We start from the raw sequence: 25703 nt of genomic DNA, 5'->3' as shown, positions 1-25703 counted from the left end.
GGATCCGCGATTACGTTGCCGAGTATCGGTGACGTCACCCATTCTCGACCCCCGCTTTTCGACCCCCGTCTCTCTCAGAGGATGCGTTCACTCCTCGACATCACAGATCAGAAGATCAGAGTACTCACGTACTCTAGAGTACTTTCGAAGCTCTCTTCATCCAAGAACGCCTACAACGTTACAACACAGTGCTCTCGCCACCAGTTACTCTTCGTGAGTCTTTTATCAACTTGACAGGCCGTCATCATTCGGGGCACTCATCCACCAAACTTCATCCCTGTAGATTCGAACATCATCACACGAGCAACATGGACATGAACATGCGATCCCAATCACCAAAGTCTGCCGCCGTTCAAGAAGGCAAGAACGCTCAGTCGACTTCTAAGGCACCGTGAGTCAACTTCCACTTATAGCAACTTCCTCGTCCGAGGGCGATCAGGCTGATTCCCACCACGAATGACATGATGCAGGGCTTCGATGAGCATGGACCCCAAGAAGAAGGTCCCGGAGAACAAGGCTGCCGTCAAACCTCCTTTTGCTAAGACGTCGATGAACAGCTTGTGAGTCGCTCCTTTCTCTTCTGTCCATGATCGCAATTCGAGTGCTCACAGGGCGATATCCTGACGGTCACGTTTAGCATGAGCAACCTTCTCCTCATCGTCTTCGCCATCTGTGCCATCTACATCTGGCGAGTGACCGTTTGGGCCAGCGAGGCCGGCGGGTACTGGGCGTTGATGACCGGAGGTAGCGCCAAGGCTTCGGCGGCTTCCGCTGCTGCGGCTGCTACGAGCGCTGCTGTCGCCAGTATGGGCACTTCGGCCAGCTCTATCACCGTGAGTCTGCTGCGCTCGAGCGGACACAGTGGTTCTGTCTGATAACAGAGACTGATCCGATTCTTCATCCAACTCTTACATAGAAGCAAGCCAAGGCCACCGGTAAAGCAGTCCCTGCCGGCAAGGGCAAAGTCGTTCCCGGCAACGCCGACGTCCAGTCCCAGATTTACGCTCTGGCCGAGTCCTTGGGAATCAAGCCCGCCGACCTCTCTTCCGCCATCCGACCCTTGATCGACCCTACCGTTCCCAATCCCGCCGAGGAGGCCAAGAGGATCAAGCAGGAGATGGAGTTGAAGGCCGAGTTGGAAAAGACCAAGGTGGAGACTGTCGCCAAGGAGGAGGAGCACAAGGGACCTGGTATCATCGAGGTCTTGGAGGAGGCTTTCTTGGATTAGAAGAGATCAAGCTGATGAGGGGATGGAAGGAGGACTACTGAATGGATAGACAGTACGAGGAATTGCAAGGCTGAGATCTGATCTGAGAACGGCTTGAACGGCCTGATATACATGCAACATGAACGCTCGATATATGGCGTGCACACTCATGACGATCAGAGCCCTGAGCTCCCTGAATTACCAAGTGATTCAAGCGGTAGATCTGGGCAACTCGAAGGGGAACTCGTGTGTCGTGTGATTTTGCAATCTTAACGAATATTCGCTCTTGTTGAATAAATTGACGTGACGCGTTGGGAAAGCGACGCGTTCCCCCGAGTCGCGAGTAGGTTGAATGAGAATCTCGTCAGATATCGACCTCACATAATCTATCTACCCTTGTACCCTTTGCACTCTCGCGACCAATCCCAGACCTCGCCTGGCCAACGAGATCTTGTTGTTTCTTGTACGCATGGAGCTTCCCACAACACCTCCTCCTCGCAAACCGGCGGTCCTGCGCACTTACGGGAAGAAGCGGGAAGCTCCGCTCTTTCCCATCTTGTCACCACCTTCCCTCACCAGGTCGGATTCGTCACGGTCCAGCGACGACTCTTCGGCACTACCATCGTCTGACAGCGGATTAGGGATCTTTGAAGATGATATCAAGATTCGAGGATCTTCGCCCGTAAGCGAGGATGTGGTCAAGGAGGAGGTCGTCGGGGAAGGGCTGCGATGGATCAAGAAGAAAGTCACGACGACGCCCGTGAGATCGCCGTTCAGCCCGACCACCTCGTCGTCACAGCCGGGAGCTTCCGGTTCGAGCTTGAGAAAGGTCGAGAGGAAAGGTCAAACCTCGAAAGCCTTGACCTCGGTCCAGGTGCCTGGCCAGTCAACGTTACGAGCGTTTTTCACTCCGAAGCCCAAGCCGGAGCCGCTCTTCTCTACTGGACTATCTTTGCGGGCCGAGGCTCAAGCTTCTGTTTCCTCGTCTGCCAAAGACGACACTCTTCCTCCTCCTGTCTCGCTGAGTCACAAGCCCGGTCCTGGGACATCGCCGCCCAGCAAGCCCGCGGACCCTATCAAGAAGCTTCGTCAACTCCACTTCAAACGCCCGTCCTCCTCCTCCAGCTCCTCATCATCATCATTCACGACCTGCAAGAAATGTAACATGTCCTACATCCGGGGCGAACCTGATTCGGAGGACGAAACCCTGCATAGGAAGAATTGTGAAAGGGTAGTTGATGGACAGATCTGGGACGAACGCGAACGAGATCGGGTTGGGGGAAAGAGCTCGGTTGGGAAACAGGTTGGAGGGGAGATCGGGTTCGAGAAGAAGGGGCAGCAGGGGATGGGTGGGGTCAGGACGTATAAGGGTGTTGGGAGAATACTTCAGATCGGAGGAGCGGTAGCTGCCGGTAATCCAAAGGTCAGAAGAGCGCAAAATCCCCTAGTCCAACCGGGTTGTTGTAGGATGACTGACAGCCAAATCGTCTTGCGTATAGGTGTCTGATATCCTCTCTTCGGTCGACACGGTACTATCAGCCCCTTCCCTCCCTTCCGACATGTTGAAACAATGCCAAATTTTCCTCTTCATCACATCATCACCGACTCCGCCTTCATCTAGTAAACGCCTGGCGCCAGGGTCGATCTCGACCCGCAAAGTCAAGGGGAAAGAGAGGGTCGTCGGATGTGTCGTCGTTCAGCCAATCAAGTGGGGCATGAAAATAGTCAACAACGTATCGGCTGAGGAGGATAGGGAGTCGGGTAATGGCGAAAATGTGACGGGGAAAAGGAAGCGGGAAGATCTGATCGTCGTGGGAAACGAGATGGACATGGACTCGGTAGATGGAGGTGTACTTTGCTAGTGAGTCTCGGCCGGCAACATCAACCGCCTGAGAAATCAGTTCGCTGATCGCGTTATTGCAGTCCCGAGAGACATTCCGTCAAACTAGGTGTTCATCGGATATTCACGGTCCCTTCGTATCGAGGATGCGGGATCGTCAAGTTGTTGCTAGACGAAGCGTGTCGAAGCGCGATCTACGGGTACAAGGTGAGTCGATGATTCTCCGAGTGTCGAATTGATCTTGCCGAAGATCGGCTGACGAGGTCTCCACAACAGTGTGATCCTCTCAAGGGCGACGTTGCCTTTTCTCAACCGACTCAGTCTGGGAAACGGGTGATGGATACGTGGGGTCAAGGTCAGATCTTGGTGTTCAACGAGGACGAACAAGAAGGAGACGAGAGCGAGTGATGTTCTCCGTAGGTGATCAGGGTAAACAGATAGCATACGGTGTACAATTCATGCAGGAGAGGAGGGAGTTTATTATGATTACAGCAGATGATGCTCAAAACCGGCGTACCGGCTTTGTTGAGTGGACTAAGCAGTTTCCGCCCATCGCTTGTCGTTCATCTGCGCCTGGTAGGAAAACTGCAATGGATTGGGATGAATCGGTCAGCAGAACGTCTCTGCACAGTCGATCCACGATCAGGACGTACTGCTTGGAACCCGAAGGTCAGGGGAACACTTCCGAGTAGGATGAAACCTGATAGCAATGAGGGATGGTGAGATTTACCTAAGCGAGGTCGATCGGTGACTGGAATCTCTCACCTGCCCAGAGACAGAATAACTGAACGTCTGTCCCCTGATTTCCTCCGCCGTTGTTGTTCCCATCATGGCCGTAACTATAACTGTACCCTGCGCTCCCTGAAGAATCGCCACCGTAGTAATACCCACTTCCACCTGAATTGCAGTTGACGCCCTCGCACCGCTCAGTCAGCGACCGGTAGTAGACGTTGTTCGCGCCGTTATTGTCATTGTCGCCCGTAGAGATCCCGTAGAAGGACTGCGACATGTAGGCACAACCGATGAAGAGTTTGAGTAGTGCTAAAGAAACCAGTTGAGGTGTCAGCGAAGCTCGATCGTAAATTTCATTCTTGATACTTGACATACACAAACCCTGAACATTGTCAAATGGTCAAACCCGCTTTCAGCCTCGTTGTCAAAGATCGGCTAGGCCATCATGTCCGGCACTCACAACAATGAAGAACGGTTCCCGGATAGACTGGCGCGGTTTGTATGTATCTTCGTATCGCAATGGAGCCGACAGGTGTGTGCCCTTGAAAGTTTGCATACCCCGATAGGCTCCGTTGTCCGGACTTTTGTATACCAAAGCCAGATCGCCCAGGCCCACAAAAGCAGCAAAAAGAACTAAGGCGAATGAAAGCTTATTCAGTACCGTGTCGATCTCGGCCTGCCGCAGAGGGCTGATCGGGAACACTGACTGAGAGACACTTGAAAAGCCGAGGAGAAGACGAGCGAGCCGACGTGTTTCGGTACATTTGTCAGAGCGACATAGCCTGATTGCGGGCCACTCGGGTCACGATCGTAGCCCCGTGACGCTATGAATGTTCACCCGCCATTATATTTGCTGCATTAGCGGTGGTCTGAAAAGTAGAGAGGGTAGATGCTTACGGTACGAGTTGCCGTAGATATCATGGTACCTCTGCATGCTGTTGTTGAGCTATCAAAGCGAACAATGCGAGGTCTGAGTATGTTTTGCGAGACAAACCGATCTCGGCGCAACTTACGATGATGGACTCCGCAACGATGACGAGGACTGATCGGCAGAAGGAGGAACGATCAGCTGTCACCGGATGGCGAGACGCGGCAACAAGGCTTACTCATGATGAGAACAGAGATGAAGCACCATATTCGGCAAATCATGATCCAGAACCTGTCAGAATATGCTTAGATCAGATACCTGATCTCAAATACAGGCAAGCGTCTTGCAAGTATACGCACCGGGGACCGGACTAGAAAGGGCATCATCTCGCTGTCAGCTTGTACCCCGGCTTTGGTTGCTATCCATAGTAGACAGAGATCTCTCACATTCTCAGGTCCCGATAAACGTCTCTTATCGTCGGCCATGATGTCGAGATTATGAGTGTTGAATAGGGAGGATGAGTGTTATCGGAGAAGAGAGGTGAGAGGTTTGTTGCCGGATTTCAGATGAGAGAGCTAGGTGTATAGGGTGTAGGACTAGGGTACTAGTCAGCTTCGGATATCATTGGGATGTAGGACAGTAAGTCTCACATGTTGGAAAGGGGTGAGAGAGGTTGAGCGCTGTTGGGGGGACGGTGTAGGGTGAACGGAGCGGGTGAAGAACAGTTCATTCCAAGCTGCGTAATGTCCAATTAGACCCGACAACCCTACCGATCTATATACAATGGCTACGGACTTGACACACTTGAACAGGGCTATGCTATCGAGTGGAGGCGTTGTCAAAGGAAATGACAAGGAGCAGGACTCGCTACCTGAAACAGCGACGTTCATGGTGAAACACCCTCGTCATTGCACTGCGTCGCCTTAAAATTACGCGAAGGTCACGTGCTGACGTCACTGGCACTACCTAGCCGGGGGGCAACCACCTCGTCGGACCAATCTCATCAAAGGTGAAAACGAAAGTTCGAAAGTCTTGGATCAAACGACCATGTCTTTCGGTCGATCATCTCTCAACAATCCATACCTGCTACCTTTTACAGCTAGAACTCGATTCACCGATTCGCATACCTTTCGCACGACCATGTCTGCCCTCTTGCAAACTGCAATGGCCAACGCCTCGCTCCAATCCGGCCACCCCCCTTCGCCGGCCAAATCTAGCAAACGCCTGCCATCCGAAAAGGGCCGGGCCAGGTCGTCCGCCTCAGCTTCTTCGAAAGATATGACGGATGAGGAGGACTCGGAGGATCATCCTGGATATAGCGATGATGACAGCGATGATGATGAGATGGTCAATCTCGCCACTCGACCGTCAACTCCGGTATCATCCCATTCGCGAGAGCGTGAGGGACAGGATAGCCACGAAAAAGCAGGGAGATTTGTCGCTACTCGGGACCCTGTGAGTTGTCTGACTGAGATATCGTGAACGATAGGAGATCACACTGAACGTTCGTGGATTTGTAGGTCAAAATGCTGCCATCAAGTATCATGCTCCGAGTCTTCCTCCAGCTAGACATCAAGTCCCTGGCTCGTTGCGACCGAGTCTGCAAGCGGTGGCGTAAATCACAGACTTTGAACTATAGTAAGCACAGTCTTCCTCGGTATTCTAGCTCTTATATCTCAGCTCATTCATGTCTTTTGTGTCAGCCTGGTTCCTTCACACCCGGTCGTTCACCTTACCCCAACTCAAGAAAGACCAAGACGGCAACTACATCAACCGCCAATCCGCCGACTCGGAGGACTATGATCCATATGACAAAGCCCACTGGCTGACGATGTTTAAGACCCCCGTCCCGGCGTCTACGACCCCCCAGTGGTCAAAGCGCGAATCCAAGCAGGCCTGGCGCCTCACCTTCAAAGGCCTGATCACCCGGAAAGAAAACCCATCATCTGTCCAAGACTTCCGGGTGGACGTCGACGCGCTCTCTTCAGGGCTCGCTACACCACTCGGAGAGCTAGAGACGGGGTACGGAGGGAACAGCCGACCGGCGAGTGGAGCTTCGACGCCGAAGAGCAAGAAGGAGATGAGGGATCATTACAAGTCGCTTCAGGGGCGAAAGAGCAAGGGGAAAGGAAATCTAGGTGGAACTCAGAGAGGAGTCAAGGATATAGGAGGGGCTGGCGAGGATCGGTTCTCGGCGCCATGGTGATCGTGTAATACCGGTTGTCCGATTCGCGTGCTTGTATAAGACTGCATCATAATTCTCCTTGTACGAACAATGCCATTCCTCCGGGAAATGCCCAACGGGTTTTGGGCGAGAGGGAATGTCGGGCGCAAAGACCCGGCGTCGCATTGCTACGGGATCATGTCGTGATATTTCGTCATATGATATGGCAGCCTACACTTTGCAATGGACCAGCCTCGCTTCGTTACTCAATCTCGTGCGTCTTTTTCTGAGGGTTCAACAAGAACAAGAGCGTCAGCTAAGCACCAAACTATGGCTACGAGACGGAATCTGACGACTTACCCCTTCGAAGTGCAGGGACCAGCTGCTCAACAGTTTCCTTGCATTGACTTGATCTCCCGTGAGACTGTATCGCAGAACGAAGAAGAGATCAGCACTGTTCAGACGTGGCGATCTTGAGGGCACGACTTACGAAGGCGTTCCATAAGTGAATGGACTCAGGAACCAATAGGTGGCGATCGTGAGGACGATCAATCCGGCGGTAACTGCCGTGCCCGCCCTGCTCGGTGTAGCCCGGACGATGGGTCGTAGCCTGGTCCTGAGTCCGGCCTTGCTGACTGGGTAGTTGACTTCCTCGGTAATCACAAAGTTGAGGACACTGCCGGCGACGAGTGCGGATGCCAAATGAGCGGGAAGGTAGTGGTGCAAGAAGAGCTGCCTCGACATCAGGTAGAATGGCAAGTAGTGACAAGCCCAAGCTCCGATAAAGAATCCGGTATTACGGATCATACGGTTGCGGATACCTGCAAAACAGCGGTCAGATAGGCACGTATATTTTGGGATGCGAGCCCATGACTTACGGTTCTCGATAGGTTCAATTCCACGTCGTCTTGCCAAAGTGTCGGCTCCGATGACACCGACAAAGACGGACATGGCCATCACGCAAATCCACCATGAAGCCACATTCCCGATCAGGTAGACCTGCTTCTTCTGGTCGTTCTCCGTCCAGAAGCTGATTCCGCTCATCAAGAACGGCCAGCTAAACGGTGAGCTTTCGTAAGGATGCGAGGCGGTCAATCCGGCATTATGTTGGAGCATGAGGATCTGTAGTTCGGCGAATTTGAGGAAAAAGTTTCGCTTCTTGGCGGGCTTGTTTTCGACGTGAACGGTACGGTTCCTGAAGTCGTGACCGGCTGCGAAGAGACGGGTAGGCTGATCAACGATATGTACATGCCTCGGTCTGGCATCGAAACTCACAACCATCCGAGATGATGTCGTCCACGAACCAGATGTTCGATTTGTCCAACTGGGCCTTGTTTCCATTGATCTCTTGTTGCCCGTAGGCCCAATCGGGCAGCTTGCTGACGTGAGTCCAGAGCGCCACCTTGGTCGGCATGTGAATGAGCCTAAAGTGTCCGGACTTGCTTCGGAACGGCTCTCCTTCATGTGCATCGTTCATCTGAATCTGGAACAGGGTATCGTTGTGTCGGATGGTATCGTTGACGGGCCAGGTGGTAAATTCTTGGTTGGTCGGCATGAGCGGAGAAGCGACATCGTGCGTTAAAAGGTTGGACTGCGTGTTGACGTGGAGAAGCTGGACGACATCGTTATGCCGGACGATACGGCCTCGTCCGCTGTCGGGGATCTCCCTGGTCGGAACGATCTGCCAGTTGTTGTTGGTATCGTTGTGAGGGTAACCGGTGACCTGCTGACCTGCATATTCGGAAAGCGAGCGAGACATCTTATCAACGTTCTGTGAAAGGATGCTGAAGGTGTCTGGCGCAGCTCACCTTGCGAACTGATCCTCCCGTCATCATACTGCAGAGGATATCGGTCCAGGTGCGAGTGCAAGAAAGTCTTGGTATCCTTGTGCTTGAAGGTGACCGTATCGTAGTACCGCAACTCTGTAGTCGCAAGCGGCCGGCATCCAGATCGATTTAGATTTATCAGCCAGAAACCCTGCTCTAGCCCACAACCGGTATGTGCATACCTTGGCTGTTAAGCAACAACTCGTTCCCCCGCAAAGTCTCCTGGAAAGCCGGAGACATGAAGGTGTCTCCCGGACCAGAGTAGATCAGGATCTTGAAGTGGATCCAGAAGATGAACAGGTAGACCATGAAGGGGAATACAATTAGACCCCAAGCCCGGGCCAAAAAGTGTCGTGTGAAGTATGCCTAGATTGCGAAACAGCATGTCATACAAGTCAGCGAATCCTCGGTCGAAGAGACAACCGGATATTTTCGGAACTTACCATGCTGTGCCCCTTTTTGATATCCAAGATCCCCCACAGATCCCAGATCACCGCTCCCCCGATCGTTGCAAAGGTGAAAAGCCCGACCATCTTGCACCCGAGCGTGCAGGCGAGGAAGAACCCGGTTGCCATCAAATAAGCCCACCATTCCGGGGTGAATTCGCTGGAAAGAAGATACAAACACGATGCGACCCAATTTCGCAATCAGGTGCTGCTTCTCGAGCCGAAACAGGTGTGAAACGACTCACCGGTACCGATACTGATGGAACTTGATGTATGATAACAATGACAGGCTCATGAACAAGATCAACGCCGCATCGAGCAGGATCAATCTCGATTGGGTGATATGAGCGTTGTCTGTCGATGTTAACCACGAACGATGCGAGTTCAGCTTCTACTTAAAATCTTATATGATGACTGATCAAGGGAGCCAGACTCACCGAAGAGTACCAGACAAGCGCTAAAGGCCGCGACTATCACTGGGTAACCTGATTCTCGCATGATCCCAAAAATGATGGGCACGGTCAAGGCGCCCATCATGGCTACGAATCCTCGCATAAAGACATATGGGACCTGGGAGATGTATGAAACGTTTAATTCAACAACTTGGTCTACCGATATCCTGCGAGGTCCACAAGTCGATAGCTAACTCACGTTGTTGTCCGCATACTTGTCCCCGATGGCGTCAAAGCCAAAATCCCCATCGAAACCGCTCATCCACCCCGCCAACGCATTCAACAACTTGGCCAAGGGCGGGTGGACATCAAAGTAGTATTCCCGGCGGATGTATTGAGCTGCAAAGGCTCCGAAGTGGACTTCGTCGAAGCTGTTCGAGGTGATTATGGTTATGAGGAGAAGGAACGTTGTGTTGGGTGAAATTAGCGAGTAAATCGATGATATAAAACCATATAGAGAGCTGAAGGGAGGGACAGAAGAGGAAGAGGAGGAAGAGGAGGAAGAGGAGGAAGAGGAGGAAGATCAAAGGACAAGGACAAAGCACTCACACGACCTGATCAGGATACCCGATCCCCCAGAACCTCACTGCTGCGGCGAAACAAAACAGTACGAAGCCTGTCAAGAGGCTCGCCCGTTTTTCCCTCTTGATGCTTTCTAGTAAGGTCTTTCCTGTCGGACCGGTCGTAGAGTTTGGGTAGGGTGATGTGGGGGAGAGCGGTTTCGAGCGGGACTGCGGTGACGAATCGAGGTTGATCAGTTAAGATGGGAATCTTGATCAACTCGACTAGCCAGCTAACAGCCGAATTGAAGCTAAGCGTGTCATCAAGAGGAAGCACCACTCACCTTGTTGTCGTCATCGTTATACTCGCGATCGACCAATAACCCTTCCTCCTCCTCTTCTCCCCTCACTCGTCGTCTTTGTCTCGAGACGGTATTATCGTCATTCAGGTGCGCGACGTAGGCCGTGCCCCCGGCTTGCGGGTTGTTGGCCGGGTTGTACGGGTTCATCGAAGCCGTGATGGGCGGGTCTTCGCTAGCTAGATAAGGATCTTTTGGTGTTCGTGAGGGTGGATCGGGTGTGCTGATATCGCTCTAAAGAGTGGATCTTTGATCAAATGTGTCGACTTTCAAAGGGCAGGAAGCTAGACACGTCTCGTCGAGAGTCGGCCTGATTTACTTCCGGTGACTGTTTACGGCAAGTGAGGAACAGCTTCCGGTACGTCACGTGATGATGTTCATGCCGGTTGGATGATACTCCACCACCCTGCGTCATCAACGAGATGGTCCGGTGAGATGCATGATCGACATGATACCGTTATGGTACATATCTTCTTGGGTCATTACGACTATCACGGTAAGCTCGTTAGTACTCGAGATTCGAACTCGATCACTCGCTGACGTGAGGATCCTGCAGCGGACACGACTCCCTCATACGATGTCCCAACATCCGACTCGTATCTTCGGGCGATGTTGCGGTATGGCAAACGGACACGGCTTGGTCGTCTCCCATCCTCGAGCAGAACGGGTCAGGCTCGCTAGAGGACTACTCGAGCACCGATACCATACCAAAATACCAGCAGGAACCCAAGCGGTACAGACGAACATCCGGCTTGAGGACAGGCGTCAGACCCGATCTTGCGTTCGAAATCGGCGCTATACCGTTTCTACCACAGCAACAACGGCAATTGAAGAGACTCTACCATTATCGCAAACACCATCTATTACATCCGTATCGACCCACAAAACATCCGGCACCGCGGAACCCCGTCGACGTCTCATTCTCCGTTCAGGCGGCTTCGGCATCCCCAAACCCCATCCACCCTCGACTCCTCCTTCCTCGTCTCCCAGTCCTACCTCGGCTACCTCTTGGCCCCGTTCATCAACCGACGCGGATTCCTTGAAGATTGCCGAGGGGGGTACAAGAGCGGTACAGATAGGCGAGGACGCTTATTTCTTCGTCAGAGGGTCTATGGGCGTCTCGGACGGGGTCGGGAAGAACAAGGTCCAAAAACCTAGACCCAGATCTGGACCCGATGATAGCTCCGCTCCTGATTCTGCCGGGAAGGAGAATGTCGGCGGCGCGATGACTGGACTTGTCTCCAGGATCTCGCGCCTAGGGTCGACGCAGAAAACAGAGACAGAGCTACAGAAACGAGACCCCGCCCGATTCTCTCAATTGCTCATGCACTTCTGCGCGGCCGAGGCGGATGCTCGAGAGACGGCTCGGGTCCGCAGGAGGAAAGCTCGAGTTGCTCAAAGGATCCGAGCGAGCCGTGATCACTCGGACCGTGAGGAGCAGGAAGGAGATCCGGGAGGTAGGGGAGGGACCGAGGCGGAGGTGGACGCTGCAAAGATTGAGGAAGCAGGAGGGGAGGGGATGGATCCGATCGAAATCATGCAGTTGGCATATGAGCGTACGGTCGATTGCGTCCGCGCCGAGGTGAGCGATGGACGCAGAATTGACAGACTATCACCTGCGACTGATTTCTCGGCATATCTTGTCGGGAACGGCATATAGGGGGTGCTTGGCTCAGCGACCTGCTTGATAGCGGTACTCGACGGTGAACAGCTACGGATAGCAAACTTGGGGGACTGCGCTTTGGTCATCGTACGCAAGGGTCAGGTCGTCTTCCGAACCGAAGAGATGCAACACGGTGTGAGTCTGGCCTTGCGACGAAATGCGCGAAGGCGAGTCGAGTACGATCCGATCCGATGGCTAATATGGATCGTATCCTGCTGTTCTCGGTGACTGCAGTTCAACTTTCCTTTTCAGCTCGGGACTGACTCGCGGGATGGACCGATGAAGGACGCTCAGTCGTTCTCGGTGACGGTGGAGAAGGGGGATATCGTGGTGATGGGTAGCGATGGGCTGTCGGACAACCTAGTGAGCCTCGAGACCGCCCGTAGGGGCCAAAGACCTGTCACCTAATTCCCAGCTCATCGGATTGGGTGATCTTTGCAGTTCGATGAAGAGATTCTCGACGTCCTCTCCACTTTCTCCTCCCCGTCAACTCGTAACCATTTCATGACCCCCGACCCTGACATCAATCACACACCCAAATCGAGGACATCCAACCCGGTCAAGATCGCCTTTACGCCGCAACGAGTCTCAGAAGCCTTGTGTCTCGCGGCGAACAGTGCCAGTCGGGATATCGAGGCGATGAGTCCGTTCATGTACAAGGCAATCGATCGGGGGTACAGCTTCGCCGGAGGAAAGCAGGATGATATCAGCGTGGTGGTCGCTCTTGTAGACGCTATCTAGAAGGGATCAATATCGATACTGCTTGTACCTGGAAATATGCATGGCTCTGTGCGGGTTGAAATGAAGCATGTCTCATAGGGTGTTATATGACGTCTGTGAGACATGGTCGGAGATATAAGACCGTTGCTGCGGATCAGACGCCGATGCCTGTCGGGAAATCGTCCCGTCAAGGGTAACAAGGAAGTGGCACAGCGATACGTGGGACGGAAACACTGCCCGGGGTTGTCAAGAACGCGAACAACGAAGTCGACGCCGGGGTCGTTCGTCGTGGATCGATCGTCACCCGTCGTGTTTCATTCGGAGACGTGATGCCTTTCCATACATGCATGCGAATTGTTGGAAAGACACTACGAATAATGAATAGCGGATGCTGTACGGGCCAACGGGGAAATGTGAAGGAAGGGGATACTACGTAGCGGTACAAATATGTTCAAAACAGTATCGATCATACTTCCGGTAGGTGCCCGCTGCCATCCACGTCCCCTCGTCAAGGAACTCGTTTCTACAGCTGGGCGGACACCTTGCCCCCTCCATTACTCGCTTTGAGGTGGGCCACGGTCGTTCTAATCATCTCGATACTGCGCCCCTGCACCCGTTGCACGCTGACTCGAGAACCCGACTGTGTCGCTAGTCTTTCTACGATGATCTGAAGACATACCGGAAAGTTCCCGCCTGCTTGACGCAGACAGCGGTACACCTTGGATCGACTGGCCTCCTCTGCCCTCTTGGAGCGTCTTTGTCCTTGGAGCCCGCCTTTCGTCCAACCGACACCCCCGCCGCTCAGCCTGAGGCCACGCCAGCTTAGCTAGGGCTACGTGGACCTTGCCGAGTCCATGCGACCGACTATGTACCCGGTTAGGCGTACTAGTACGGGTTAAGGTTTGTCGATTGCACTAGTTATACTTATCAATTAACTTAGTATGTTCGTGAGTGGCCGGGGTCAACTCCGATTTTGTGGTCTAAAGGAAGTAGAGGAGGCGGGAAAAACACTCGGGCTGTTCATCGTGTTGCTCAAAGTCTTATACCTTTTCGACAGCCAGTGACGGAAGCATAGAGTGGCGGGAAGTGGAGTCTAGTACCCAGCCTCGCTGTAGGCAGAACAGCAGAAGACACATAGAACTGGACGATGTCGTCATCCTCTGGAAAACCGTGACGAGGCGGGTATGCCGGGCCTGCCGACGGGACATCTAGTGGAGTGGGGTGATCCTTGATTCGAGATTAGGGTCTAGACGGGGAAGAAGGACGGGGACGGGGTGAGCGGCGAGTGCCAAGGTCTCCTCCGTCATCCTCGTTTCGACAGGTCGTCACGCCGTTCCGTCTTGTTCCGGGGTTGAATTCCCATGCGGAGAGATCCACCGGCTACCATTTGCTCGATTCTCAGCTCCAAGGAATGGGATCGCGAAACGTGCGACAAATTTGATGGCGCGATGGGGAAATCGAGGTGGATCGAGCTCGCTCGGGATGTTTCGAAGCTTGCGCGCCCTGACGACGGGCTTACTGCAGGCGCGCGCGTGTTCGAAACCGCCCGAACTTGATGAAACGCTCCCATCAGATCGCGATGCGCCCTGAAGCGACGAGATCAAAGTCGAGCTTTGTCGTCCGGAACAAGTGAGAAACGTAGAGCATACTCAGAGCTTCATATGTACCTAGTAATATCGACGTTTAGTTGACTCGATCGTACGTATCTGGAATCCGGGTGGTTGCCAGGTCGCGCTTGAAACAACGGCGACAGGTGTAACCGAAACGAGTGTGCCTAAAAGAAGGCGAAACGCGCAAATCACTCGGCTGTGCTCCTTCACACCTCCGCTGCTTCAAACGCCGTGATCTTGGCGGCTACAAGCTACAAGCTACATGTGCACATGTGCAGGGTCATGTGGCCTTCAACTTGACGACCGAGTCATGAAAAATTGGGGTAATGACGCCATGGAACGTCCCCGCGGCTATCGCCTGTCCAGCTGCCCTCATGCTCGGCAAGACGCAAGAGAATCTGCAGCTGTGCAGCTGTGCAGGCTAGCAGCTAGCAGGCTACGAAGCTACGAACGTGTGAGCCGCATGCTAGTCATCGTACGATCCTCTCCAACCGTCAGCACCCCAATTTTTCGCCGCTGCCCTTCTCCGTCGCCGCTTCCCCAAACAGTATATAGTCTGACCGGAAAAAGCAAAGTCTACTCCAATTCCTTTCCTTCGCCACCTCCTCTTTTTCCTTTCCTCATTCATCGCTATGTGCCGACCTCACAAATCGACCTTAGCCACGGGCAGTTGACGTTCGGGAATCTTCCATGGTCTTGCTCGCCGGAAGAGGATTCACCGAGCCTGCGGTGTCGTTCGAAGTCTTGATCTAGCCTCGCACGCTCGGCAGGTGGGAACTACCGGTATATCCTTTTGGGCCCGAAGGATTAACGACATTTCGTAGGTTCCCGAAGTTCCTTGTGGCAGGGACTGCAGTACTCGAAGTGATTAAAACATCCACCCTTACCCGCCGACGTTTATACGGAAGCGGTGCGCATGCCGCTGGGTGAGGCCTGGTACTGTACTCCTGGACTATAAAGCTTTCGGGGAACCGGTTTCGGGAATGGTGATGGCCTGCTTGCAGGTGGTGCAGGATACGTGCCCCCAACGAGGGCATCGGTAGACTGCACGCGACGAGGTTGGAACGGGTGGTACCCCTTCTACCGAGCCCTGATCCGCTACCGACTCCGACCGTTCTCCGACAGGTAGTACAGTAGCAGGACCTACCGGATTATGATCGATGCTGTTTTCTCTTCGCGTTCTTACTTGTAATACTATCCATCTTCCCTTGTTCGCCCTCTCTTCTATGAAACCTATCATTCATTCGGCTTCGTGCGTTATCGTATCGTTCGCTTTTTTCTACGCCTCATGATCTTGCGACAGTGTGCTGGGGTCAACGATGCCCAGGATCGATATCGTCGCACGATTATGCGTAACTTTTTACCATTCTATATGACGCTGCGGTAAAGAAGCTAGTTCCCGACCCGCTATACTCACTGCAATAACGTCAACCAGATGGTGAACCTTGACGTGGGGCAAGTCCAGTCGACAACAAAGCACAGGTGATTTGCGAAGGAGATAACCTTTCCGCGTCGGCCTTTACAAAAAGCAATCTTCCAGTTCTGACGTACAGGTTAGCTCTATCGCTGCTGTTTCCATCGTGCATGATCATGTGGTCGTGAGGACAGCTGGATACCCAACGATGCCTAACGATGTCTGTTTCAGGAAGATGGCACATGAGACCATACCCGCCATCATCACTGACAGCAAAGCGGTACAGCCGTTCACAAAGTACCTTTCCGTCCCTGAGGGAAAGCTCGTTTCAATTTTGCTCATCTGGGTAGACCTTTCGTCATTAGGTCGAGCAGGACCGCACCTCCTTTCAGCTATGGGCCTCTATGTCCGGTCTGGCTCTATGTGCTCGCGCTCTCGGCCGTCGACAAGGAAACCAGATAGAAAGGCCGTGGCCTAGAAAGTATACCTACAAGTCATTCAGGAATTTAGTGCGAGTCGCTTGCAATCGTTCTCCTTGCGGCCGGATATTGTTCTCCGCTAGCGTTGAATCAGGAGGCTGGAAGTGAAAGGATAGCTGATCATCATATCGAGCCATCCAGGGACCGAAGGATTTCAGTGTTACGCTGCGTTAGATGACAGAGACAAGCGGTGGATATCCCGGCGAGGTTGCACAAGCAAAGTGGGGGGGTTGTGTTCGTCTAATGGCTTGAACAGTGGAGACCATCGATGTAGGATTGATACCACAAGGTCCTCGATTGTAATTCGAGAGCGAGATGAAAAGGACAGGCATCAATTTCTGCCAACGATACAAGATGACGCATCTGGTCACCGGTGCTTCCTGCCATAAGAGGACACCATAAGACATCATACTTGAGAATTTGGCCATCCAAGTCATCCTATCTGGACCTCTCGCCCTGCGCTTCCATATTTTCCACTATGAGCACCTCTTTTCCGTAGCGACGGTCAAGCAAGCACTGAATAGATCCCAAAGAGACATCGATGCTTGTTGATCAGCTTGCAACTCCGCTGATTCATGGAGAGCATGGCCGTTTTTCGATCCGTCCAATTCTGGTGATCCGCAAAGCTGCTGCAGTAGTATGAGTAGTATTCACCATTCAAGCTGGAAAAGATGTTCACGAAACATCGAATCATATATCCACATGACGCAAGCACAAACGATGAACAATAAACAAGACCAACTGCAGAAACCCAAATGGCATACAAATAGAGGCGATCGATACCCCATCTTCCCGGTTCAGCTCTCCATCCTCGACGCTTTCTTTCTTTCTTCTCCTTATTGATCGTCCTTTTTCTTTCGAACTCACAACCTCCTTCGCAAATCATCCCTAACCTCATCTCCGCTGGTGGCGACGTCGCTTTACGAGGCGCTGCCAAAGACCGAAAACCTCCGGACCAAGCTCGGTCCGAATTCCTCATATTGCGCCTTGGTATGGGCGACATTGTAGAACTCGGGGAGCGACGCCATCAAGCTTCCTCCGTACCAGACGGCGAACCGTTGTCTCTTGTGCGAGATAACGTTTACCTCGACTCCGCTTGACTGTGCATCAGGAGATGTATAGGTATTGATCAGCGCTCGCTCGTTATATCGATGACAGTATCTCGGGGCCAAGTTGGACGCGACCACTCACTCGCATGTGACTACCACTCGCAGTCTCGCTGTTGGCAATCCTCCCATCGACGATATGCTTTACGTCACGTTGCAACCTCCTGCCGAAATCCTTGAACATGGTCGAACCTCCAGAGAGGACAATGTTCTAATAGACCGGGAAAATTGAATGGATGATCGTGTTAGTAAGACAACGATTTCACCAGTCCGTCATCCATACCACCCACCTTGTAAAGCCCTCGTCTGACATCGATCGGACTGGTCTGAATGACGGTATCGACGACCTCGGGCAAGGGGGTCAAGAAGTCCGACGAGTAGATTTCCGGGTTGAAGAAGATCTCAGGTGCCAAGAACCGCTCGTATCCGACGTCCACGTCGTAACGCTGCAGCATATGTCCAGACGAGGACAATAATCAGCTTTTGCGCTCTGGTCGGATCATCGTGTTCGCGTATCCCAAACTAACCCTTCCGGTGACGCTGTGCTCGCCGGTGAACCTTGCAAAGTACTTGTAGGGATCCGCATCGGTCTTCTTGATCTCCTTGACGATGTCCTGACAGACGTATGTGTAATCCTCCTTGATCTTCTCAGCCCTGCGAGTCATAAAGTGCAACCATCGTTTATTAACCGGACGGCCCCATGTTCACGTTGAAAACATCATGTGCGCTACTCACACCCTCCACTGGTCCTCGGGCGGGATAATCGCCTGTTCACCCCGGTCTCTCAAGAGGTTGAGGACGAACTGAGTGATATCCCTACCGGCAATCGGGACGTGCTTGATCGAGGACCCGATGACGTATCCGTCGGCTACGGGGATGGTGTCTATCGAGAGGTGCACGAGTTGGTGCTTTAGCTCGATCCACAAGTTTACGGAGAGACGGGCAATGAGAAGACAGGGAAAGCTGCCGCGGCACTCACGGGTAACACCGTCACCACTATCGATGACCACACCCGTCAATGTTCGATCGGCGACCTTGTTACTAGACCACGAGGCCGCGAGGGCCAATACGGCCTGGACGGCAATGTATCTGCAAAGTCGCCCCCGTCAGAAGGCGATTCTTGATCAGGCGAAGAAGCCGGATGTTGGAGACTTACAAGCCTTGGACGTTGAAGCTCTCGAACATAATCTCGGCCGTGTTCTCCCTGTTCTCGGGAGCGTTGAGAGGAGGCTCGGTCTAATGTTACCGATTCGACAATTAAAGGGAAAGATGGAAGATGGTAACGGGATGGAGGGATGAGAAGGTGACGTGAGAAGCAGAGAGAAGTAGTTCGGGTGGATCAGGTCGCGAACTATACCGCCACGATGGTCGCGACCCGGACTCACGAGCAGAACATAATGATCCTCCGGCTCAGCCCTCAGATACTTGAAGATCGTCTTGGCCCAAAACCTCTCCATCAAGTCCCAGTTGTCAATCTGCCCATGTTTGATCGGGCTGTGGACGTTGTAGGTCTTTGCGTTGGCTACAGCTTCGTCTCCAATGAAATAGTCGAGGTCGTCGATCCCCCGCTTGGAAGCTAGATGTCCGGGCTTGTTGGCAACAGGAGGACCTCGTCCACCAGCGTTCGAGGAGGAAGATGACGAGGGGGAGGCGTGAGTCGCGATGGCTGTGGGGAAGACGAAAGAGGGCTCCGAGTTTCCAGCGAATCCCTAGTGAAAACAGAAAGCGCAAAGGTCATAAGGTGAGAACATTCTTGCTAGCATTCGACCCGGATGGAGAAGTATATGTGACTTGCCGACTTGGAATAACCGGTACCATTGCTGCGGTAGGGGCAGGGCCGCAAGGGATTAGCGATGCGATCGAACGGCGCGGCATTGACAAGCATGGAAAGACGAGGAGACTCACTCGATAACCAAGGGGGCGAGTCTGGACATGGTGAAGTGGGTTGTGCGTAGGAGATGTCCTGCTGAATGTAGGACGTATACGAGTAAGATGAGATTGATGATTGTCTCTCACGATTCTCTGAACATCGACGACGTCGAACGGTGCAGCAGCAGCAGAAGGAAGGGGATGACGTCTTGGTGAGCTGGAAACACCGCGGGAGGCCTGACTCGATAACGCATACTGCAATGTGGATATGCGTTATTGATGACAGGTTTGCCTGGTCCCGGGGTGTGGTGCGCCGCGAGCCCGGTCTTCCGGTCTTCGGACATGCGCGGACGACGATGAGCGAACGAAATTAAGGGTCGAGGTCGAGTTCATTCCGAGTCACAAAGAGCTCGAGTCGGCCAGTCGCCTGGTCGACATCTCTGCTCGTAGTCAGAACCTGACATAAGCTCGTGAGCCTGCGCATCCTCAACCTCGCACAACTCTTGCTGACTTAGTTCGGTGCCGCTCTTCATAGTACCTTCAACCCTTCTGACCACCATGGCTTCGACGTTCTCAAAGACCGGCCGTAACATCATCTGTATCGGCCGAAACTACATCGATCACGCTAAAGAGCTTGGGAACAAGGTCCCTAAGGAGCCTTTCTACTTCTTGAAACCTACGAGTAGTTACTTGCAGCATGGACAGGGCAAGATCGAGATTCCAAGAGGAGTGGTCGCTCATCACGAAGGTGAGCATTGTTGTGGTCAAGTCGCTCGTGAATCTTTTCTGTTGAAGAAGCTGAAACGCCCACCATGTCTTCTCCTTCATCTTCTGCTATACCCTCTAGTTGAACTCGGAGTAGTTATCGGTAAAGGAGGCCGGGACATTCCTCCTTCCAAAGCGTTCGACCATGTCGCTGGATACAGTTAGTACAAAAGTCTTCCTTATCTTGACTCGTTCCTTCCCACTTCCTTCTTTCCTTCACTGGCCTATCTTCGACTCTTCGTTCTTACACAGTATTCGATTGCTTATCCTGTGCGCCCGATTGCTCCCCATAGCCCTGGCGATTGATGTGACCGGCCGAAACATGCAAGACGTCGTCAAGGGGAAAGGTCTTCCCTGGGCTGCCGCTAAGGGGTTCGATACGTTTGCTCCTGTCGGGTTAGTTTTCGCACCCAAGGGATCTCAAATCGTGATGCCAAGCTGACCTTTACGTCCTGTCTCGCTTTTACATCTCGCTTTTTACCCGTGATCCTCCAATACCTGCCGATCTCGGAACTATCGACGCAAACCTGCACTCATCCCGCCCCACATCCAGCCGCTTCATCCCGAAATCCTCGCTCCCGGATCCTGACAACGTTGGGCTTACCCTCTCCATCAATGGACAGACGAAGCAGTCCGGAGTTACGGGGGATATGCAATTTAAGATCCCACAGTTGATCGGGCATGTTAGCAGTATCTTTGGGCTCAACGTGAGTCATTCCGCTTGCGTCTTTGAAACTGGATGTACCATACCGAGACGTTGGGACTAGAGGTTGTTGCATCGCCGATGGACATCTCGCTGACCCGATCCGCTCTTCCTGTTCTATGTCGATCTTACAGGAAGGAGACCTAATAATGACCGGTACCCCCGCTGGAGTGGGCGAGATGAAGCCCTCGGATAAGATTACAGTTCGGATGACTTCCCCTGGGCTAGAGGGAGAGGTGGTGGACGAGTTGGAGTGGGACTGTGTGCAAAGAGAGGGAGGCTATGAGTTCAAGGGCTAGAATGGAGGAGCGGATCGGGCCAATCCAATGGACGTGAGGGATTGGGCGAATTTATACACCGTGCCGCTCGAAATGGTGCTCCTTGAGTCGAAAAAGACTCTTTCGAGGGGTTTTGGGCCGACATGAATATATCACATGGGTTCATAAGATACGGGCTATCGATTGCCTGTTGGTCTCCTGAGCGCGAACGGATGGACTTGAAAAGACGACCGGCTTGATCTGGGCGGTGTGATCCAAGAAGTCCGTTGCTTCGAGGCCAGCTCGTTCCGGACAACGATGCTCATTCTCCTCCATGTGACGAAGGCCTGGAGATACGATTGACCGTCTGATCCTTCGGATCCTCGGTCAACAAGTCGTTCGCTCATCGGATCGAGGAGCTCTGCTCGCATCACAGACGAAAGGCACAGACGAGTTTGGTACCGAGAAGAGATTCGTGATGGGGATGCTCGTCAGCCAGGATCCCGTTGTTGAAGAACACTGGGCCTCGCACGCCGGTGCTGGGGAATGTTCAAATTGCTCGACGGCTCTTTGATCCCGGCTGTTGCAAACAATCCAGCACGATCAAACAATCCTCGACGTGGAGAAGATCGACCCATGCGTCTTGAACTCGAGGGGAAGCGTTCCGGTACGAGGTCTGAGGCGCGAAGATCAACATCCTGGACCTGATGTGTTGGACGACCATAGCGGCATATCGCATCACATCGCGTCGAACCAGGAATAGGCTCGACTGCGAGATCGATCGTTCGACGGCAAGCTACTCAGCTGTGCCGTTCTTTTTTCGGGGCCGATAATATATAGCATACTGCGCGCTGAAAATTCGGGTTCGATATGAGGCCAACTCGTATGTCAAGTGATAATTTGGGAACGATCATGCGATCACGAGGGTTGGGTTATGTTTGTTTCAGGTTTTGCGCTTGCCGGACAAGACAACAACGACTTCTCGCAGTAGAGACTCCGACGAACACATTCCACGTCGCAGTTACAACGCCAGCCAGTTGTGGTGGACCACCTTACGTGACATGGGGACATCTGTTCTGCTCGCTGAGACCATGAATACGCATTCGAAAGAACCACCGGTTTCATGACGCGTTGACGAGCAGCGTTGATAAGCAAAGAGACGCCACACATTCCCTCTTCGTCAGGGAAGCCAAGGCCAAGATGCTGGGCCAAGGTCTAGCCAGCTAGCCAAGATCAATGCCAAACCTACAAGGGGAAACGCGTCCGAGTACAATAGGATACGAGGTGTATGGCACACGTATGGATGACACGGAGGGGACTCGAGGTGGAATGTCCCTGAACGTCGATCGCCAAGCCGTAAAAAGATCTGCAACCGCATCCACAGCACAGCACTCAGCGGGGGAGAGGGCAGAGGCCTGAGAGGGGAGGTGGCTGAACGCGCTCTTTTGCGTCGTCGGGTTGGCCGGAAGAGGCTTTTCGACGGTTCCCACGCGCGGCAACAGAGGCAGCAGGACTGCGCGACGTTGCGATTGTGGGATGGCGGGTTCTATGGGCAGAGAGGCGGGGACCGTCATTGTTTGTACTTCACTCGTACAAGACCGGATCGATTATATGATCGACCTGCTTCTGAAGTGGTTTGGATCTTGTTTGATTCACGAATCCTCATTCCACGCTTCCCACTCCCAAACCCCAACCCCTAGTTCGAATCTTTCCAAATCTTCTAAACTCGCAAAAAAAAAGCAACCCGTACCCTCGACCTATCAAACCTCCAAACCTAGATCGAATTCGACTTCCCGCTGCTGTGCAAACGGATCAATATCAATCTAGTCCCAAGGAAAGAATCTCGAACTCGCCCTCCTCCCCTCTTCCCGGATCGTCAGCCCTCCTTCACCATCCCCTTCCACTCGTCGAATCGAACCTTCCCGGTGGATTCTCTTTGATCAGATCAAACTTTGATCAGGTCAAGCCTTTCGTTTGAGAATAAACAAAAAGAAAAGGTGAGCCATCCCGCTCTGCTCCTTCTCCGTCGTGTCTTTTCTCCTGGGCGTTTCGTCTCGTCTCTCTCTGGTCGGACCTGGGACCCGCTTTGGATCTTTTGTTCGATCCGGACGAACAATAAGAGTCGACGAGTGTTGTTTCGAAACAACAACTTCGTCCCCTTGATCGGGATGCGATGGTCCTTTGAAGAACAAAGAGGGTCCCCCCCGCGCGTGCACGGTCACGATCAGATCAGATCATCAATCCTGCCTCGCTCTCTCTCCCTCTCCCGCTCTCTGCTCGCGCTCGCGACTCACTTTGGTCCATGGTCCCAAGGCTCCAAGCACTTTTCGCTCATCAATCTCTCTCTTCTCTCTTATATCATCACCACCTCGGTCCTCGTTCACACACACTCCACACACTCCACACACGCTCCACTCTTCACTCCACTCATCCTCACGGCGATACCTCTTCAAACCTCGACTTCACCTCACCTCGACGAACGCGGCTGTGCTGTTTTCTCGACCTCTCAACCTCATCAAACCGCCTTCCTTCTCCCCTTGGGTCTCACCTCGAAACACGACACGACGCCTCTTGTCCATCAACTCTCTATCGACACTTGGCTCTCTCGGTTCCGCTGAACAACACAAACTCTTGGTATATCGACATCGTCGTCTCTCTTGTTCTCTCGACCGACATCATATAGATAGATAGACGCTTGACGCGGTATCTTCCTCTCTTGTGATCTCAACCACCTCTCCATCTTCTATCATCAACCAAACACCTCGACCTCAACCTCTTCACCATGGTTCACTCTACCACCGCCCTCACCCTCTTCACTGCCGCCGCCCTCCTTTCCTCGACTGGAGTCACCGCTCACTTGCCCGGCCGTGATGGTCTGGCCGCTCGACACGCCCACGTCCCGGCTCACAAGAAGGCCGCCAGTGCCGTCGCCGACGCCGCTAGGTCCCTGATCCCGGACCTCGAAAAGATTCGACGGGGTGCCGACGACATTCTCGCCAGGAGCTCGGTCGCCTCAGGATCGAAGCAAAAGACGAAGCGACGGGTCAAGAAGAGGAAGAACACGTGTGTGCCCCAGGTCGGGTTCAACGTCACCAACCCTACTTCGCCGGGTTCGTCTTCTTCGGCTTGGGCCACCTCTACCGCCACTGCGACTGCGACTGCCACTCAGTCCGACAGTCAGAGCAAGATCGGCAACGAGCACATCGCCACCGGGTCTGCCACGTCGACCGCCTGGAGCTCGGCTAGTAGTGCGGCTCAGTCTTCATCGGTCCCCAACCAGCAGTACAACTCGCTCTGGAACCTAGAGGAGACGTGGAGCGGTAACTCGTTCTTTGACCACTGGGATTTCTGGAACCACAACGATCCCACGCACGGAGTTGTCAACTACGTCGATGCCGGTACTGCCGTGAGCTCTTTTTTCCCCTTCGAACCTTCATTACTTGATCCGCTTGCTGACGTCTCATCCTCGCTATCTTCTGATCATTCGCAGTGGAACGAAGGCCTCGTCTCGATCAACGACAAGGGTAACGCCATCATGAAGGTGGACACCACTCAATGGATTAGCGGCAACCGTAAATCCGTCCGACTTCACGGCAAGCTCGTGTTCACCGGAGGTCTCGTCTTGATGGACGCCGTCCACATGCCCGTCGGTTGCGCCACCTGGCCCGCTTGGTGGCAGAACGGTCCCAACTGGCCGATCGGTGGAGAGATCGACATCCTCGAGGGTGTCAACAACTTCAAGATCAACCAGGTCTCTGTGCATACGGATAACGGGTGCACCATGCCCGACAACCAAAAGCATACGGGGTACTTGACCACGGGGAACTTTGACAACCGAAACTGTGCTTCGTACGCTACCAGCAACCAGGGTGAGTCGCCGGACGCGGCTCGAAGGCATGATTCGGAAAGGACATTTGGCTGATCGCTTTCGTTTGCCTCTGATGACTTGCAGGTTGTGGTGTGCGAGACGCCGATCAGACCGCTTACGGTGACGGATTCAACAACATCGGAGGTGGTGTCTATGCCAGTAAGTACAGGCGCTCACCTCTTCCCGTCTCACCATCGCATAGACACTGACTCGAAATCGCTCTCGCTACAGTGAAATGGGACAAGTATGGTATCAACGTCTGGTGGTTCAACCGTAACAACATCCCCGCCGATATCACCGCCGAGCAGCCCATGCCCGACCAGTGGGGTCTTCCCATGGCCAACTTCCCTTCGACCCAGTGCGACCCTTACAAGTACTTTTACGACAACATCAACATCTTTACCAGCACCCTCTGCGGAGACTGGGCCGGTGGGATTTGGAACTACGCGGATGCCGGCGAGACCGAGACTTGCGCCCAGAAGACCGGGTACGCCAGCTGCGAGGATTACGTCAGGAACAACGGAGACAAGTTCCAGAACGCCTACTGGGAGGTCGCCTACGTCAAGTACTTCAACTCGACGACCGAGCTATAAGCATGCTGCTGCTCGGATCGTTCTTGTTGGGTTTCTTGTTCTCTCCGATATTTTCTCTTCCAACCGATTTGGACGCCTATCCACTATAGAATGTACACCCCCCCCCCCAATCAGTGGATCGAGCGGACCTTCCCCCTCCTCTCTCTTCTCTCTCTCACACTGTATTGGAGCGAATGTATACGTACCTCTGGATCGGATCGCCATCCCCTCGAAACCCTCTGGCATCGCTTTCGCCATCATTCCCTCGCCCCAGAGCTATTCA

General features: G+C 53.3%; 11 protein-coding genes across 11 annotated transcripts; 7 read left to right on the top strand and 4 right to left on the bottom strand.

The window, feature by feature from the left end:
* Positions 1-14: 14 nt before the first annotated feature.
* Positions 15-1515, top strand: HD553DRAFT_318628 (uncharacterized protein). Its single transcript, XM_046180903.1, has 5 exons — positions 15-213; positions 284-391; positions 471-560; positions 638-833; positions 917-1515. Exons 2-5 carry the CDS (start codon positions 309-311, stop codon positions 1226-1228), a joined length of 681 nt encoding a protein of 226 aa, XP_046033307.1. The 5' UTR covers positions 15-213; positions 284-308; the 3' UTR covers positions 1229-1515.
* A 75-nt stretch (positions 1516-1590) lies between these two features.
* On the top strand, positions 1591-3556 carry HD553DRAFT_318626 (uncharacterized protein). The gene is made up of 4 exons (XM_046180902.1): positions 1591-2630; positions 2707-3068; positions 3131-3254; positions 3324-3556. Exons 1-4 carry the CDS (start codon positions 1677-1679, stop codon positions 3453-3455), a joined length of 1572 nt encoding a protein of 523 aa, XP_046033306.1. The 5' UTR covers positions 1591-1676; the 3' UTR covers positions 3456-3556.
* HD553DRAFT_363160 (uncharacterized protein) lies at positions 3424-5132 on the bottom strand (the record flags this gene model as incomplete). The annotated part of the gene is made up of 11 exons (XM_046184021.1): positions 3424-3632; positions 3701-3747; positions 3813-4088; positions 4155-4161; positions 4240-4412; positions 4487-4603; positions 4677-4725; positions 4793-4821; positions 4886-4938; positions 5007-5017; positions 5094-5132. The coding sequence occupies 11 exons, from the start codon at positions 5130-5132 to the stop codon at positions 3582-3584; spliced, it is 852 nt and encodes a 283-aa protein (XP_046033305.1). The 3' UTR covers positions 3424-3581.
* Positions 5133-5925: 793 nt separating this feature from the next.
* Positions 5926-6853, top strand: HD553DRAFT_277295 (uncharacterized protein; the record flags this gene model as incomplete). Its single annotated transcript, XM_046177992.1, has 3 exons — positions 5926-6102; positions 6168-6285; positions 6351-6853. The coding sequence occupies 3 exons, from the start codon at positions 5926-5928 to the stop codon at positions 6851-6853; spliced, it is 798 nt and encodes a 265-aa protein (XP_046033304.1).
* A 222-nt stretch (positions 6854-7075) lies between these two features.
* Positions 7076-10614, bottom strand: HD553DRAFT_318623 (O-mannosyltransferase). Its single transcript, XM_046180901.1, has 12 exons — positions 10380-10614; positions 10085-10266; positions 9735-9906; positions 9521-9653; positions 9329-9437; positions 9081-9243; positions 8820-9003; positions 8620-8733; positions 8087-8542; positions 7690-8022; positions 7302-7632; positions 7076-7235 (listed from the first exon to the last, which is right to left on the bottom strand). Exons 1-12 carry the CDS (start codon positions 10542-10544, stop codon positions 7124-7126), a joined length of 2454 nt encoding a protein of 817 aa, XP_046033303.1. The 5' UTR covers positions 10545-10614; the 3' UTR covers positions 7076-7123.
* A 265-nt stretch (positions 10615-10879) lies between these two features.
* Positions 10880-12910, top strand: HD553DRAFT_318621 (phosphatase 2C-like domain-containing protein). The gene is made up of 4 exons (XM_046180900.1): positions 10880-11976; positions 12055-12192; positions 12292-12420; positions 12499-12910. Exons 1-4 carry the CDS (start codon positions 10972-10974, stop codon positions 12796-12798), a joined length of 1572 nt encoding a protein of 523 aa, XP_046033302.1. The 5' UTR covers positions 10880-10971; the 3' UTR covers positions 12799-12910.
* Positions 12911-13300: 390 nt separating this feature from the next.
* HD553DRAFT_326513 (uncharacterized protein) lies at positions 13301-16143 on the bottom strand (the record flags this gene model as incomplete). Its single annotated transcript, XM_046181711.1, has 10 exons — positions 13301-13434; positions 13457-13641; positions 13664-13691; positions 13824-13970; positions 14162-14363; positions 14600-14638; positions 15275-15530; positions 15805-15831; positions 15939-15995; positions 16073-16143. The coding sequence occupies 10 exons, from the start codon at positions 16141-16143 to the stop codon at positions 13301-13303; spliced, it is 1146 nt and encodes a 381-aa protein (XP_046033301.1).
* Positions 16144-16954: 811 nt separating this feature from the next.
* On the bottom strand, positions 16955-19561 carry HD553DRAFT_318617 (putative actin-like protein 3). The gene is made up of 11 exons (XM_046180899.1): positions 19512-19561; positions 19292-19408; positions 19182-19206; positions 18772-19095; positions 18543-18622; positions 18366-18475; positions 18122-18269; positions 17914-18040; positions 17677-17832; positions 17472-17597; positions 16955-17380 (listed from the first exon to the last, which is right to left on the bottom strand). Exons 2-11 carry the CDS (start codon positions 19318-19320, stop codon positions 17201-17203), a joined length of 1305 nt encoding a protein of 434 aa, XP_046033300.1. The 5' UTR covers positions 19321-19408; positions 19512-19561; the 3' UTR covers positions 16955-17200.
* Positions 19562-19657: 96 nt separating this feature from the next.
* On the top strand, positions 19658-21100 carry HD553DRAFT_133453 (putative mitochondrion protein). Its single transcript, XM_046176607.1, has 5 exons — positions 19658-20003; positions 20103-20180; positions 20314-20416; positions 20574-20727; positions 20858-21100. The coding sequence occupies exons 1-5, from the start codon at positions 19814-19816 to the stop codon at positions 21020-21022; spliced, it is 690 nt and encodes a 229-aa protein (XP_046033299.1). The 5' UTR covers positions 19658-19813; the 3' UTR covers positions 21023-21100.
* Positions 21101-23088: 1988 nt separating this feature from the next.
* HD553DRAFT_133429 (uncharacterized protein) lies at positions 23089-23680 on the top strand. The gene has a single exon (XM_046176606.1). It carries the CDS (start codon positions 23149-23151, stop codon positions 23596-23598), a length of 450 nt encoding a protein of 149 aa, XP_046033298.1. The 5' UTR covers positions 23089-23148; the 3' UTR covers positions 23599-23680.
* A 170-nt stretch (positions 23681-23850) lies between these two features.
* On the top strand, positions 23851-25441 carry HD553DRAFT_329899 (putative endo-1,3(4)-beta-glucanase; the record flags this gene model as incomplete). Its single annotated transcript, XM_046181946.1, has 5 exons — positions 23851-23876; positions 23903-24386; positions 24471-24849; positions 24933-25007; positions 25080-25441. The coding sequence occupies 5 exons, from the start codon at positions 23851-23853 to the stop codon at positions 25439-25441; spliced, it is 1326 nt and encodes a 441-aa protein (XP_046033297.1).
* Between the last annotated feature and the right edge of the window lie 262 nt (positions 25442-25703).

This window comes from Filobasidium floriforme (assembly GCF_021052385.1).
Source record: "Filobasidium floriforme strain CBS 6241 chromosome Unknown HD553scaffold_25, whole genome shotgun sequence".
Classification (NCBI taxonomy): domain Eukaryota; kingdom Fungi; phylum Basidiomycota; class Tremellomycetes; order Filobasidiales; family Filobasidiaceae; genus Filobasidium; species Filobasidium floriforme.
Note: the sequence above shows the minus strand (reverse complement) of the source record. Positions and strands in the feature narration are given on the sequence as shown.